General features: G+C 37.2%; 1 protein-coding gene across 6 annotated transcripts in view; it reads right to left on the reverse strand.

The window, feature by feature from the left end:
• The window catches only part of TRPC4 (transient receptor potential cation channel subfamily C member 4), a 144,374-nt gene that overhangs the window by 14,090 nt on the left and 113,240 nt on the right, over positions 1 to 17,044 (reverse strand). For 4 of the 6 annotated variants that reach the window (XM_088022200.1, XM_088022198.1, XM_088022197.1 and 1 more), the window contains 3 exons: positions 10,978 to 11,291; positions 3,696 to 3,891; positions 932 to 1,126 (listed from right to left, as the gene is read on the reverse strand). In XM_088022200.1, coding sequence (XP_087878326.1) covers positions 932 to 1,126; positions 3,696 to 3,891; positions 10,978 to 11,291 — 705 coding nt within the window. Of the gene's footprint in view, positions 1 to 916; positions 1,127 to 3,695; positions 3,892 to 10,977; positions 11,292 to 17,044 lie in introns of all 6 variants that reach the window. The other 2 variants (XM_088022196.1, XM_088022199.1) reach the window with 2 other exon arrangements.

A 17,044-nucleotide genomic window follows, 5' to 3' on the forward strand; every position in this document is an offset into this window, starting at 1 on the left:
TAAATAAAATTCAAAACAAATTTAAAAATTTTAGTACGTAACTAGTATTACTTGGTGATTCTAATATAATGGCATATTAGAATACTTACAAAGCAATTTCTCTGAGCAAGTCAAAATGAATAATGAATGGTAGAGTATGAATTCTCAAAAGATCACCATGAGAACTGTAAGGAAGAAATGAAGAATATCTTGTTCCATGTCAGTGGTTTGGCTGGAACAAAGTCCTAAGTCCATGTCTCTTCTGATGGAATTGCTTGAAGCCTTGGTTTCCAGAATGAAAGAAATTTCCGAAGGAAGTTTAATTTACAGTATAATAGGAGCATGGCTCTGGGTGTTCCTAACATTTTCAAAAAACCCAACTTCCGGGTATTTAAAATGATTGGGAGTAGAAGCAAAACGTTGAGCAGTTTGACATATTCTGAAGTCACTGTGCTTGAACATGGCACAACAATTTCAAGTGATAATATCCATTTAATCATTTAGTTGAGAAATTTTTGTCAAACATTATCTGCTGTGTAGGAGCTTAAGCTAGACACTAAGAAAACAAGATGACTGAAAACAGCCCCCTTCCCTTACAATCCAGAGAGAGAAGTAGACGATGAGTAAGTAATGCCACAAATAACCTGAGGCTGCAATTCTGAAATGGGCTAGAAATCAGGGGTACCAAGAGCCAATGTGTTAGTTCCCCCACCTTTGGCTCATGGGTCCAGGAGAGGCCTGTGTCACGTGGGGCTCCTATTTAAATAACAGTGACCACCCTCACTGTAGGAACCAGTGTCTTAGACATGGTAGCTGTGTGATAAATGGTCACCAAATGCAACCAGGAAAAACAAAAAGGCTAAAAATACAAAAATATCCAACAGGAAATGCAAATATATTCAAATACACAATTTTTTAAAAAAAGAGTAATACTAACATGCTGTGTTCTTACCCCTATTGTTCCAAAACTTTCAGGCTTTCTCCTCATCTTTTTCTTGCACAGGTGTGTCCAGATCCATTTAATCAGGTACCAGAGAGACTTGGGGCTCGGGATGACATTGAAGGGAGTAGGCAGAGTACCTCCTTCTTCGAAATAACTCATCCAAAGCTTTGTTCGAGCGAATTTCCATTCTATATCTGCATGGTCCTGAACGGGAGAATATGGTAACTGTTGACAGGTTTCTTAATTACTAAGGTGAGATAAACCTCACAGAGAGCCTGTATTTGACTTGGAGCAGCTCTTGGAACATTAATTAAATTGCTTATAAAAACAAGGCTGACTCTCAGCGATAGTCATCTAAACATTTCTGATGATGGCTTACCCTGGTAAAGAGTCACAGCAATCTTGTCAGGATTTATCCTTCCTTCTTCCATGAAACAGACATCTAAAATAATTCCACATTAAAGAGACTGCAGTGATCAGTTATGACTTGAAGATGAATTTTCCTTTCCTGCACTGTAGGCTTACATTAGCTCAGTTGCACTAGATTCTGGCCACAAACAGGCCTTTATGTCTTACCCAAGGCCTTGAATCCCTGCCTAGGTGAGTGTCACCTGCATGGATGCTCATGGCTTAACTTTCTGGTGTTTCCAGGAGAAGTCTTACTTGGTATGTTTCTATGTGAATAATTCTTGTCCATCTTTAGGCAACAGGCAAAAATTCAGAGAGAAGTTCCTCTAACAAATGTAGAATAGGGCCCCTGACACAGCATTGAACCCTGACATAACTTTGTCCAAATGGTCCCAGATAGGGGTATGGTTAGTGGCTGCCTGTAAGCCTGAGGCTATCCCCCTCATCATTTATCAATCATCCCACTTTATTAATCTCCTGGAAGAACTTAAGAACATTTGTGACAATTAGAGATAGGGCAGCCAGTCCCCTCTTAAATTAGCCACAAATCTGACTAAAGCAGAAAATCTGGGAAGTAGGAGGTGGTAGAAACTGGGCATACATACATTTTAGGATTTCAAAACAATTCATTTTAACCCATTAATATTAGAAAGAAGAATTAAGATTTTAGAGTAGGAGTATAACCTTAGACTGTGCTTCATTCTAATATTCCTAAATGGCTGTGTGCTAATGAATGTATGTGTTGTATATACATTTCTACTCTGAGCAATAGAGATTTTCATCTAGACACTGAACAGATTGTGCTTTCAACAGGAATGAGCATATCTAGAAAATGTGTGACCTTCATTGTTGCTTAGCAAATGTTTAATGGGATAGATTGATCAATAGACAGAAACACAGAAGTTGCATTCCGCCCCCCGCCCCCATAATCCCCTCTTCCTCTCTATTTCTCCCACCTTCCCTGGCTTTCTTTCTAAACAAGCTTACAGGTTCTGCAGTAATGAAGAAAAATATATATTGTTTGCTGTAGTCATGGAGAATGGGAGTCAGTAGAATTGGCTTAAGGTCATAAAAAAGCAGTCACTTCCATAAAGTGTTGGCCCGTGTTTTATAGGCTCCAAATTGTATATACAGTTTCTCTATATGTAGCTTGATAATTAGAGACTTTCTAATTTTTTTGGAAGGGTGGTCTGGAAAATAAAATCCATGTTTTGCAAATGTGTTGACCAGAGGAATACAGAACTTCTGAAGCAAATACATAGAGACTATCTTAAAAAAATCCATACTTGCAAGATGCTTAAATGAAGCTCCACAAATTCAGATATTCACCTGCAAATCTTGGAGCTAGGTGTATCCGGTGCAAATACTTAGTTTGAGAATCAGTAAATAAAAATAATCTATTCTTATGTTTTATGCAGTTTTTCATCCGTGACAGGGTATCTTGCCTCCATAAAGACTGTTGAAGTAAAATTCAGAATGCTGCTCCTCAAAATAACAGTAACAGCATTCCAGCGGTTTAGCAATAGATTCAAAGATGTAATATAATTGTGGCTATTTAAAAAGACAATTATGGTTATAAATTATGCTTATAAAATGCTACTTGTCTCAGGTGTAAATATGAAAGACTTAAGTGTATTTCATCCCAGGATGGATTTGTTCTGTTGCTATTGCTAATGGCCATTGACATGTAGGGAAGTTCAAGGAGACAAAGGGCTTTTTTCTTTCTTATTTCATTGATGTATTTCTAGTTCCTAGAATAGTACTTGGCAACAGAATAAGTTCTCAATAAGAACTTGTTGAATGAATGAATAAATAAACTAACTTGTTTGGATTCTAGAGTTTCAAATAAACATATATGGTATTGTGTACTCTGTTGTAGAATTCAGGGTTACTCCTACATTGCTTTTTCTGGATCTAAGAAACTGAAAATCTTGTGGCTTTTTCCCTTAGACTCCCCTCTAGGCTAGCTTTTTTATCTTTCCAGGATGGCACGGGTTTGTTTATACCAAGACTGTAGGTTAAATGGTCAGAGACAATGGAAAATGCAAAGGGTGCTGCATAGAGATGAGCCACTTGTTCATAATTCATCTCTCCCCCAGTGCTTGCCATCGCCAATGACTGCTTGGGAAGATAGATTTCATTTACTTTATAATCTTCCATAATATGACAAAACTAAATTAGTATGTAGTCAAATACGGTATAATACTGTTTGGAAACTTCAAATTAACCATTGATATTATAATTCTGTTCTGTCTCATCAATAGCCAGTTACAGACTGTTTTCTCTGATAAATAGGACAGAGTATGGTTAGAAATAACACATTCTAGGGGGAAATGTGGAATTAAAATAAAGTTATTCAACTTACAGCAATGAGTTGGTAAGAGTTATTCATCATAGCTATTAACATGTTGAGTAGGACAACCAGAGAGATGACATTGTATGTCCCAAACATGGTGGCACCAACAAACTCAGTGAATTCGTGCTGTGCTTTGACATTGGTCACATATAAATTGATCAGCCCAAATATTGACCAAAACAGGGACTGGAGTGTCTCAAATAACCTGGAATAAAGATAAAATGATGCTAATAGCTATATTAATAGAACTATTATACTATAAGATATAACAATAGAACTTGATTCCTATTATGTGTATTTGTTTAATTTAAAAATTAAACTTAATAAAAGGTATTAAAGAATTATAAAATTAAACTTAATAAAAAGAATTAAAGAAAATTGTTTCCATCATATAGCACAAATCATGTACTTAATTTTCCTAAGAGCTTTGAAAACTATTTAGTTTCCTAGAGGAGAAAATCTGACCCACAGCCTGTTTTTGCATGGCTCCTGAGTTAAGAATGGTTTTTGCTTTTTCAAATGGTTGGGAAAAAGCTATTTTGTGACATTTGAAAATTTTATAAATTCACATTTCAATGTCCATAAGTAAAGTTTTATTGAAACACAGCCACAATCATTTATTGATGCGTCTATTGTTTCTTTTGTGTTAAAATGGCAGAGATAAATAGTTGCAACAGAGAACATACGGCCCACATAGTCTAAAATATTTACTATCCTTTTCACAGAAAACTTGGTAACAAGTGTCGTAGGGCATTGATAGTTAATAAATAATACATCCTCAAGTTTAGTCTTTGAAAGATGTCACTTCATTCACGAGCTCTTGCTTCTTGGTTGTAGAAGGACTCAAGATCATATTATCATTGTGGATTCCCACAATTCCATTTAAAGTTGTACATAGTGAATCCTATAAGATGGCAAACGTCAAAATGCTCAGATAACAAAATTTGCTATTCTTCCTATTTCAGGGAACATTTAATTCATTCCTGCCAATGAATGAACTCTGGTGTTTTATTGAAAGTAAAGTTTCCTTAACTTAGTCCAAGAAACGAAATAAGATAAAGAATGTCTGAAACTAAATGAAGAACTGTTTGTTTCAGCAGGACGATTATCTTAGTATAATGTATATAAAATGATAACAGGATTTTTATACTCTTTGACAAATGGTTAAAATAAGACTTTAGTCACATTATATTGTAAAAACAAAAACAAAACTATTCTCATACCTGGCATGGTGACTAAGGAGGTAGGATTTCAGAGGTCGAGTGAGCCAAGGAAAGCCAATTCATATGAGGCCAGGGGTTAATGGCATGGACTGATTTGAAAAAGATGAGCCTACACTATCAGATTTCCTCTCTATACAAATTTACCTTAGAAATATCAAGAGAACGAGGTAGTTGACAAAAGGGGCTGAAATGACAGGAGTTACAATGAAGAGTTAGGGTCATTGGAATTATGAGAAGCCAAAGCTTTGAGACAACAAAAATGAAAGAACAGAGAACTGAAGAGAAATAAGCCAGTCAACACTGAAGAAGATAGACTTGGAATGCATGACTCAGGTTAACACTGTTTCTCAGAGTAAATGATCTTATGGTCCAGGGCTATGTCATCTCCTGCCCTTCCTGAAGCCAAGCCTTGTTCTAGGTTCTGCCCCTGCTAAGGTCAATCCTTGCCTCAGAGGATCAAAAGGCTATAATTCTGTGCATGATTCTTGGACCAAACTCTTGTTACTTGAAATCTTCCAAGAATTTTTGGTCTGTATACCTAGGAAAATCTAACTAAGGAGATCTTAATTGGCATTCAGGGCTTCTTTTCTCAAGTTTTTTTTTTTTTTAGGTAAACAATTTCATATTATAATTGTTTAATTAAATTTTAATTATAAAATATGTAATTATTTATGGATTTATTTTGCTATTTGTTATTCAACAATGGACCAAATTATCATAAAATGATAAGGGGGCTGATCTGACCAACCTCAATCAGACTTTGTCTTGCCAGCAGGGATGTGCATCATGTGAGGAGTTGACCGTGTGTTCTTAAAGGCCAACCCAGATGTCAGATTCTAAAACTCTCCGGGAAAGTTTAATCTAATTCATTGGCCCTAGGAAAAGCCTACTCCAAGTTATTCTTTGAAAACTTTCTCAGGAAATAAGTAAATTTGATCCAAGTCCATAGATCCTTATTTTTAGTAACTTTAAGGACAATTTCTAAAATTAATGACAGTGTCATGTGGGTTCAATATAAGATAATTTTGTTCTTTCTTTCTAAATGGTGTAAATTCTCACCATGAGTACACAAATATAATTCAGCTGGTTTTCCCCTGGTATCAACAGCGGTTCAGAGAGAGAGCTAGAAGTTATATAATCTATGTGCTATAATAAATTATATAAAATGCCACATAAATCCCTTAACAGTTGCTTTTTTAAGTGTTCAGATAAAAAGTGTGATGTACAATAAATGGATTGCTATGGTTGAACAATACTGATTTGCTTCTGTCTAAATAAGAACTACTAGTTATTAGAGAATATTATCAAACCCTTCAGCAAAACATTTATTTAGGTTTTTAATTAGAATTTGAAAAGGAGAAAATTCAAAATAAGGTGACATCTTGTGATTAATTCTGGATTTCATTCTTATTTTTCTTTTCTTTTCTTCAGTGAAATGAATCAAAAGTGAGGTGTGCAGAAGAGTTCCATTTAAGCAAAGTATATTTACTTTTAGATTAATTAAGACCCTAGCACCAAGACCTTAGTATTTCTTATTTATATTATTATGTTAATTATTCATTATATGGACTAAAAAAAAGCAATCTAAGTTAACATTTTAAAGCCACTGCTTCTAGAAATGTTTCCACCATTAGTGATTCCCAGAACTATATGATAGCGAGATTGCCCATAGATTGAAAAGTCATTAGCTGCAGTACATCTCAGACTGCTTTTATGTGACAACTATTTTCCCAATTCTTTGGTGAGATAAGGACAGAATGGTTCTGAGGAAATACCACACTTAATCAAATAATACTTAGCATAAAACCCTAGTTGACTAAAACCTGGTAATTCTTACGGGTTGATGCTATAGCATTGCCTTCCTAAAGATAACTTCTTTGTCTCTTGCTCTTTAAAGATATTTCTCAGTTGCTACTTTAAAAAATTAGCTTGCTTCCCAGTTAAATACTTACAACTAGAGAAACAGAACAAGTAAAAAGATAATATATTCCACAGTTGAGGTTTGCCTCTATCCTTTGAAACGAAAACGATGAGGAAACATAAATTAATATAAGACACATCTGACTATTTTACTCTTAGTTTATAAGGAATAATGTAATGTTAAAACACATGAAGTAGGATCTCAGTTGGCCAGTTCCACTTTTGAGGAATATACCTTCAATAAACATCAAAGGGATTTTCTCAATGAGCCAGGATCTGTCATAAAGCCCATGCCCCTCTCTTCACAGCAGAGTCCCTTAACCAGAGACTACTAATTTAAAATTGTAGGTAGAATAATTTCAGTGACTCAATATTTGGTTTTCTTAGTGAAAAGAGCAGAAAAAAAGTGTCATTTGCTGGTGGGGAAATTGAAGGAGAGACATAGAAGACACAGACCAGGTGGTGCCCACTGGGAGCTCACAGTCAGCAGGGGATCAGGAAGACATCCTGGAAAAGGCATGTCTGAAGTAGGATTTGGAAGACAGAAGACAATTTTGCCACTTGGAAAGGGAGAACAAGGACATTCTGAGATGAAAGAAGAATATGATATAATTGGGGATTGATTGGAAAGTGTTGAAGAGTAAAATGTTTTTGGGGAGTGGGGAAAGATGGGGCTAGATAAGGAAGCAAGGGGAAGATCGTTGAAGGACCTGGTATGTCATGCTAAGGAATTTGGCTGTACCTGGTAAGGAATGAGAAACCATTTAGACACTTTCATTGGAGGAGTGTCAAGATTTTGGTTCAGAAAGATCACTCAGGGAACAAGATGGAAGACATATAAAAGAAGGCAGAGGCCAGGAGCAAGGGAACTTTGACCTAGGCATGGCCAGTGAACAAGGGAAGGTGACTCCAGGATAATGAAGAGCAGGAATAGATGCTATTGACTGCATGTGGAAGGGTTGGGGAGGGAAGGATCGTATAAAGCACAAGTTTTTGATTTAAATTTCTGGGTGGGTTGTGATAGTATTGACTAAGAAAGAGCATTGAGGAGGAAGAACAAATTTTTAGACAGACTCTGATGAATTTTCCTTGGGTTTAAATTTTTAGGAGATACGCATGGAAAGGCATCCAAAGGACAGTTGGATCTACAGATCTTAGAGAGAGTTCTGTGCTAGTGATATGAATATAGGAGTCATTCCTCAAGACATCTAGGACCGCATCCATAAGCACAGATGAGTTTTCAACAGAGATACTGTATTATGGTCTGAAGTTAGTCATTAAGGCAAGATCACTATTTAAAAGCAATAACTGAAATATAATTATAAGAGAACAGTGAGAAAAATTGGAGGAGTAAGAGACGAAGTATAAAGACATAGTAACATTGAAATTAAAGGAAGGCAAGATTTCAAAAGTAAAAGTGTTAACATGTTCACATGTTGCAGACACATTCAATAAGCTTTAGAGAGGTAAGTGTCCCTTGACAGAGGGGATATGGAGGCTCTAGGAATTTTCTAGGCTCTAGATATTCTCTAGAGCAGTGTTAGTGGACTGATGGAAGCAGGAGCCAAATTGCAATTGGATGAAGAATGAATAAGAAGAAAACAAGGTGTCTTGGTCAGGCTTCTTTTCAGGATTGTTTGGATGAAGGGAAGGAGGGTGACAGGGTGGAGGCTAATGGGGAAACACAGGGCTCAGAGTTTCAGCTTACGTTTGCACCCTGAAGGGAAGGGGTAACACAGAGGAACCAGGGAGATCTAGGTGGGAGATAATGCTCTGTTACTACTGATAATGACAAACAGATGTAAAGTAGCTAGCTTTTTTTTTTAAATCATATTCTATGGCAGGCACTGTATTAGGTACTTTACATGAAGTATTATGTTTTTCAATCCTCAAATGGGATAAGATCTCTGAGATAATGGATAGTAAAAAAAAAAACATTGAAATTTATGGAGTAATATAAATTATAAAAAGAAATTCATAAAAAGAAATTAGAAAAAGAAAACCGAAGATCAATAAAAGCAAAGAAATAAGCTGTAGAGAGCATTGCTAGACATCCTTTTGCAGTGACTGGACCCATTATACTGAAACAGGGTCATCAAGGGACAGGTAACTTCTGCCTGCCTCAGACATTCTATACATTCTAGTGCATTAATTATACCAAGAATTATTGCTTGCCGATTTACATTCATGATCTGGAAAAAAAATACAGGTAGAATATCTGATTTATTTGGGCTGAATGATTTGGCTCTATAATATTTGAGATATGCAATTATCTGTTGCTTTTCATGATAATAGAGGAGACCGTTGGCATGGGTACACTAAAATAATACCATGCAATTCAATACATTTGCTTCTAGAATGCAATTTATACTAGAAACTTTGCCTCAGACTTCCATAGCGAGGGAACTTCTTAGACAGAGAGTAAAATTTGTTCATAATATGTAATCATTTACTGCAAAACCAGTAAAAGGGCACTGTGATTCCTGGGAACTTAGGGATCATACATGAGGATGGGGTTAACTGCGGATGAATCAGATGTCTGAGAAGAGGTCGAGTTTTGGAACCAGAACTGTTTTCTGAATGAACCACAACCTGGGAGGTAACTGAGTTCTAGATGCTGTGTGGAAGTTCTTCCACCGAAGCAGAAGGATACGGCAATGCACGTAGATGGGGGAACCTGGCCAGCGCTATGCATCAGGGCACGCAGTACAAAGTAACGAGGGAATTGGGAAAGTTGGGGTAAGCAGAAGGGCTTTCCATCAAAAATCAAGAAACAGACAGCAGACAGTATCCAGGATGTTTCTAAGAGGCCACATTCTAGTCCATGAAGCTGGGAGTTGGTGGGATCTGACTATTGTAAATCCCTAGTCTCAGTTGCCAGGAGCAAATTGCCACGTCAAGGAGCACCAACAAGTGGGGGAAAGATGAAGTTCAGATATCAACACGGAGACAAAATCCAGGGCCATGCTAGTCACGAGGACATTGCCTCAAGGGGTTTCACTGAATCCCTCCTGTCCAGGGTCAGAGATAAGGACGTGAAGAAGATGACAAGGCTGGTCAGGCTGGAGAACTCCAGGCTGAGAGCAAGGGATGCAAGGACTAGGGGAAGCTGCGATGACCTTTGGTTCCCTCTATGACTCAGGGTTTGTATCAAATCTATTTCTGAATGGATCTGAGGCAGCTAAGGCTGAGATTAAAATTTTATGTGCAAAGAAGCAGATGTGGGTTAATTAAAATGGACTTTTAAGTATTGGGATCAAAGATAAAACAGATACAGAAGTGAATCAACACAAATACTGTAGCCATAAGTGACTTAGTTTATATGAAGGTATTGATTTTTTTCCTACTTGAGAAATTATTGCACTTTCTTATTCAACATAAAATTCTACAACGGCCAATGAACAGGGTCTGATTTTTAGTCACCTACAAAATGACCACGTATGCACTGGCAGGTATTGTGTAGAGGGACATGACCCAACTTCTTCTGCTAATTAACTGTTTATCACAGTTGTCTGGTGATCACAGTGGGAAGGAAACCGACACAGGTGTGCAGACTGTGTGAGCATCAGTCACGGGCCCAGGAACCCATGCTGTCAGCAAACCTGTCTGAGAATGACTGGAGTTTGGCACTGAGCGAGGCCTATTGCTCATCAGGTATAAGGGCACAGGGAGTTTTGTGTGCATAATTATAGTGGCCTAGGTTAGCCTGGGGTTCCTATTTTGGATAATTTCTCCATGCTTAGATGTTTTTTGTGCAGAAAATTAGAGAGTGAAAGAACAGGTAAAGGGACTTTCCTATCTGAAAAACACAGAAAGCCCGAGAAGTACTTGGATTTTCTCACACAATTGGCTTTACGTATATTCTATCAGAGGTTTCCCCTTTACTTCACAATTTAAAACCAAGTATATAGCTTTCCTTTATATGAGGTCATTTAAAAAACCATTTCACTAAGACTTAAAATAAATGCACTGGAGATATATATATATATTTTAATGTCAGAAGGATCCATTCGTTCAAAGCCACGTTAATTCTGTTTTCTGCATGAAGCACAATTTCCTTTGCAACCACTTGTCACGGTTCAAATTCATAATGTAATACCCTCTGAATTCTGCACAACGTTACCAATAAAAACGTCTGTTCGACTTACGTTGAAAATGCATTATTCTGCTTTTCACATCGTATGCCTTTACAACTTAACCCTTTTGTTTCTTCATAATAGAAATACAATTGATTTAGGCCATTTGCAAATGCTAGCAACACAAGGCAGTATATGAATAGAAACTTCAAAATGTCCAGGAGCATTCTTCCCAGAGATATTTGCAGAGGCCCCAGGTGAGAATTGGCAGTAAACAGCGAGATCAGGCGCAAGGAACTGAAGATGTTTGCGATGGCAAATAAAGCTTCAGCCACCAGAGTGGGATGCCACATGTCCCAAGATTCTCGTGGATTAAGTGCACTATACTGGAGAAAAAAGAGAAACACAGAGAGAATAAAACAAACGCGTACATATGACTATGTCAAGTTCAGGTCAGAATGCTTTTGCAGGTAGATCCAGCACAGTGGCCTGTTGTCCTTCATGATGGTGGCAGCAATGTTCATCTATACAAAAATAAGAGTTTATTAAAGCCTTTTATAATTTATAAGCTTTCATCAAAGTGGCCTTCCTGGTCTGTCCTTGTCATTTGTAGTACTTGTTAATATGTGAATTACATCTGACCTTGACCTTTCTGATTGAACTGTAAAAAAAAAAAGAAAATGTTACATAGAAGAAAAGCTGATTTTATATGGGGAAAAGACAGCAACATGATAACAAAGAAAGCTACGTTATAAAGGAAAACTACTAAATTTTGAACAAAATTATCAATGGTTTTACTTACTGTATTTGACACATTTGCCTAGTCTAGATGAATGCATGTGGGATAAAAATTACATATTAAATGAGTGGAAAGTACTGGTCCATTGCCCTGGAATAGTAATGACCAATATGGGCATGACTGTCGGTGCTTCATATCTGTTATATCCTAAATGCAGATAAAACCCAACTTGGAAATCATCTTGGAAGTCAATGAGTTGTTAATTTTTTTATATTTAATATGTAAAACATATGATATTTATTTGAACATTCCTTAATTAGACAAAATATGTGATTTGAGAGAAATATTTGTTATTTTATTAAGCTTTGATGCGCAATTATTTAAAAAGTAAGACTAGGGGCGCCTGGGTGGCTCAGTCAGTTAAGCGTCTGCCTTCGACTCAGGTCAGGATCCCAGGGTCCTGGGATCGAGCCCCACGACGGGCTCCCTGCTCTGCGGGAAGCCTGCTTCTCCCTCTGCCACTCCCCCTGCTTGTGTTCCCTCTCTCGCTGTGTCTCTCTCTGTCAAATAAATAAATAAAATCTTTTAAAAAATAAATAAGTAAAAAGTAAGACTAAGTTAATTAAAATGCCAGCTTTGAGTTATCGTGACGCTGAGCTATATAAAGGGCAAAATGAAATTTATCCTTTGTATTACTGAGGTAAATTTATATCCTTTTTTTAAAAAAGGATCGAATATGCTCTTTGAAATACTGTGTTACAAAAATCTATAATTAAACCTGTGTAGGAACCAAACAATAAATTGAATTGCCTTCTTCATACACATCCTTAAAAAATATGTCTAGACAACTGAATCTTTTTCCTAATAATCATGTTAGAAAAAACAGTTCTTCTTCTGTATAAGTCCCATCAGAATATCAGAATATTGGGTGCCTGGGTGGCTCAGTTGATTAAGCGACTGCCTTCAGCTCAGGTCATGATCCTGGAGTCCTGGGATCGAATCCCTCATCGAGTCTGTTTCTCCCTCTGACCCTCCCCCCTCTCCTGCTCTCTCTCTGTCTCATTCTTTCTCTCTCAAATAAATAAATAAAATCTTTAAAAAGAAAAGAATATCAGAATATTTCCGTTCTTTTTATATTGCATTTTATACCAAAGACCTTTACAAATGTTAATTAATTCTCTTGAAACTAATAGATAGTATTTTTTTAATCTCTCTGGGGAGAAAATAGATCACAAGCATCTGATTTTGTTTAACACTCAGACTCTTGCTTGAGTGACAATTTAAAACAATCAAGTTTGAGGTAGAGGGAAATTATTTTCTATTTTTAAATGTTGATAACTGTTCTTGAACATTGCTAAATTCACCATCAAATAGCTAATCATTGAAGATGCATAAACGTTTAAAAACATTATTTTTTATTCATTATAACAAGTATCAAAGTGAGGGTTTGTGGTATCAACCACTATCTAATTCTCTTCTCTTGGTCACCCCATATAAAATGCACCTTTTCCCTCAAAGACTAAGATCACCTTCACTTTTTATTCACTTCTCTAGAAAGACATGTTTAGGTAGAGAACATCCCCTCTGCCCCCCATTGATGGCTAATTCTATATTTCTTTCTCTCTCCACTAAGCAAATATGGCTTAGGACTATATCTCAAAATGTACAAAATATGACACAGTAAGCATTCTTAAGGATGTGACTGTTGGAATTCCTCCTAACATTTAACACAATGGTGCATGCAATGGTACCCAAGAAACATTTTCTTCCATTTCTTATTGTCCACTGAGGATGGGAGGGACACATAATCATAAAAATGCTTGAAAAGTGCTGCGGGAATGGAGAAGAGAAAGTGATAAATTCCATCTGGGGCTGATGGGGCCAGAAATGAACAGAGATTACATGCTGTTCAAGCTTTAAGGGTCATTTGATATTATCCAATCTCCTGGACATGCTGATCCGTGTTCTAGGTCTTGCAGGCAGTTGGGGGCAGTGGGATATAGAATCCATCATCACAGGGTGACATGGTACTTTAGATTCCCTTCTTCGCAAACTGACTCAGCTAGGACTTGCAAAATCAAGAGGAAGGTTTTCCATTTTACAGATCACGAGATGCTAGATTCTGCCCCGATCTAGTTACCCAAGTCTGCTTCAAAGTCTAGCACTTCTGGTAATTGTTGGGAAACGATGTGAATATGTTCACATTCATGCGTGGTCAGGGCTTCCTGAGCAAAACATTGCATGGCTGTTAAAAGATGTCTGGATGGCAAATACGCCTGAGACTTATAGAGACTTTCTGAGAGATTTGGAAACATCTCCCCTGGAGACATCTGCTTAGATTCTAAGGATAATAAAACTAGAGACCTTTGCCTCCCCTGAGAGAGTTTGTTTACTTTAGAAAGTTAAGGTCTTTCTCTTTCTCTGGGGGGAGGACGGGCAGCTGGCCCAGCTGCACACTACCAGCTCCGAGATTCCGATTTTCCCAGTTCCCCTCCTGTGGTACAAGCTCCTGTATGCAAAGGGTACATCTGGCTCTCATCTGTTGCCCTGTGGGGAACTGGAGGGATTGGGGACCAATGTGAAGATTGTTATGTAAGTCAATAATTTGTCTGTTCTCTGATCCAGAAATCTCATCTTCTGTCAGGATTCAATAGAGATATAAACATTTAGTAATTATCCCTTGATGTCATTCTTTGAAGGTTTGCTTTTAAATTTTTCTCCTGTCCTTCACGTATACATTTCATTTTGGTTTTTAAACATAGGCATGGGTTTTACAGAGCAATTTTAAAATTCTTACAAACTACAGCGTTCTTTGAACTTGGAGAGAAAAACTGTAATTCTTCAGTTTTAAATGTATTTTCCAAACTCTGTTATTAGGTATTAAAAGCTTAACTGGAATTTACAATTTCTCGTTGGCTCTGTTTTCTAAAACTTCTTCACAGAATCTATGTTCATTTTTTAATCTCTGCATGTCTGCCTCCCGCCATTCGTGATGCCACTTCTCAGGATCCCTTGCCGGTCACTCTTTCTCACTTGCTCCTTAAATACTGACTTTGCTTCACAAGCCTCTTCTCCTTCTGTCTACTCCCCCTGCAGGTTTTCAATGATCTCAGCTGTCTGTTACGGGCTGATGATGCCCAGTCCTCCAACTCCAGCCTGGACGTCTCCCTTTACAGTCCTATTTTCTATTCTACTGCCTCGCTGACGTGTCCACACAGATATCTCCCAAGCATCTCACCCCACAGGCCAGAATTGGAACTCACGATCTGTTCCTCCTCAAACTCTCTCTCCGTTTATGCTCCCTGATCTTAGCGAGTGGCAGCAAATCACCCAAAGCAGAATTTGAGGTTGAGAGTCTTCATTGGTATCCTCACTGGTTAGAAAAGATCCTCTGGAGATGCCTGGGTGGCTCAGTCAATTAAGTGTCTGCCTTCGGCTCAGGTCAGGATCCTGGAGTCTTGGGATCGAGCCCCATGTCAGGCTCCTTGCTCAGCGAGGAGCCTGCTTCCCTCTGCCTGCTGCTCCCCCTGCTTGTGCTCTCTCTCTCTTTCTTAAAATAAATAAATAAAACCTTAAAAAAATGTTCCCCTATTTCCCTCAGAAATTATTATACTAGCCTCCTAATGCTCCACCTGCCGTGGACCTTATTTCTATAATCATCTGTTTCCTCCAGAATCATCTTTTAAAAAGGCCAGATGACCTCAGATCTTGTTTCATGTTCTCCAAGAATTCTGTGATGTTCTTGAGAAGAAATTCCAGGTTTCCAACATGTCACATGAAGCCTCTGGAATCTGGGTCCTGACTTCTTTTTGAGATTGACCTGCCATTTATACTCAGTTTGGTACTTAATGTTCTGGCTCAAACCTTTAGTACTGGTCATTCCCCAAATTACTTCATATTCTCACCAAAATTCCTTTCTATGAATATCAGTCTCTTTGTCTAGAATGGATTTAAGTTCTAATTATTTTGATTCTTCAGCTGTTAATTATTCATTAAATATATGCTGAGTGCCTACTCTGTGTTAGACACCATCTTCCTGGTTCACAGTGGTGAGCAAATAAAATACAGTTTATGCATATGAGCTTATTATATAGTGAAAAAACAGCCATTAAATAAAAAATGCTCATCGTTCCCTTGACAGGTACTCTTTGACCACAGAGGCGTGGACACTAGGGTCCTGCTGACCGGAGCTGGTAGTTCTATGTTATAGAATAATCCTTGAAAGAGAAACACCAAGTATGTTATTATACTTGAATTAAAATAATTAATTTTTTAAAAAAGGAAGGAGAAAGATCACGAGCTACTGTATACATTGAAGCCTTCCTAGGGCCATCAATTCCTGCCTTCCTCTTTCTTTCAAGTATTTGCCTTTCAGTAAAATATACTACTGTACAGTTTTGCTCTAAGCCTGCCTTTTTACTCAGATTTTTTTTTAAAGAGACTCACTCATTGCACACCTCTATAAGAGAATATTCAACCTTGGATTACCTGTCAGTTTCCCATGGAGGGAACTCTGTCTAATGCATTTTAGGAACTGGGCATCTAATAGAGTGTTTTAGAGATGATAGAAAGTCAAAAAGCTTTGTAGGGTGAAGAATCATAGACATATTCAAAAGCATGGTTGTTGGAAAAGATGAATCATTTGTAGAAATGTGAGTATCGTAACATAGCTGGAATATGGAGAGTTTGAGGATAGTGATGACTCTAAGAGGAAGCTGGAGCCAGGTCAGGAATATCTTAGCAGAAGTGTTAAGAGAGGAAGATGAACTGAATCATGATACTGGTTTATTTATATCCTCTATAGTCTCTGATGCATACTTAGAAAACTCAAGCGATCCATAAACATGAATAAAAAATTAAATTGACACAAAATGAAAATATTTGCCATATGAGAGTAAACAGAAAATGTATACTGGTTTTAATGTTTGATTTATACGGTGAAAACCTTTCCCCTTCTACAAATTGGTTAGATAATGAAGTAGTGAAAGACAATAAGAAGGCATAGGATTTTCTCCTGTGATAGATAATACTAAATTAAACATTTAGGATTTAAATGTCTACAGAGCTCTGTGCTATAAAATTAAAGAATATTTAGAAAATTCCCTAATTTGGAGAGTACATTGCAGTTACAACATTTGCAAAATGGAAACAATATTTGCCTTTTGTCTAGCTGACAAGCATAGGAGAGTTCAATGAGGTATTTACTCAGAAATATTTAGAAGAAAGGTACTATGAACAATTCCATCATGACTGTTAAAATAAATGTTCTTATCCATAATGATTTTAATTTTTGAAAATATTATTTATATCACACAGTGGAATAGGCATAAGAATTTAATCATTACTGCCAAATGACTAAAGATAAATACGAGACAAGTTGTACATATAGAAAAGGACAGG

The sequence above is a fragment of the Eumetopias jubatus genome, unplaced genomic scaffold (genome assembly GCF_037043125.1).
Source record: "Eumetopias jubatus isolate StellerSeaLion01/CBP00866 unplaced genomic scaffold, mEumJub1_p1.0 scaffold_3, whole genome shotgun sequence".
Lineage (NCBI taxonomy): Eukaryota > Metazoa > Chordata > Mammalia > Carnivora > Otariidae > Eumetopias > Eumetopias jubatus.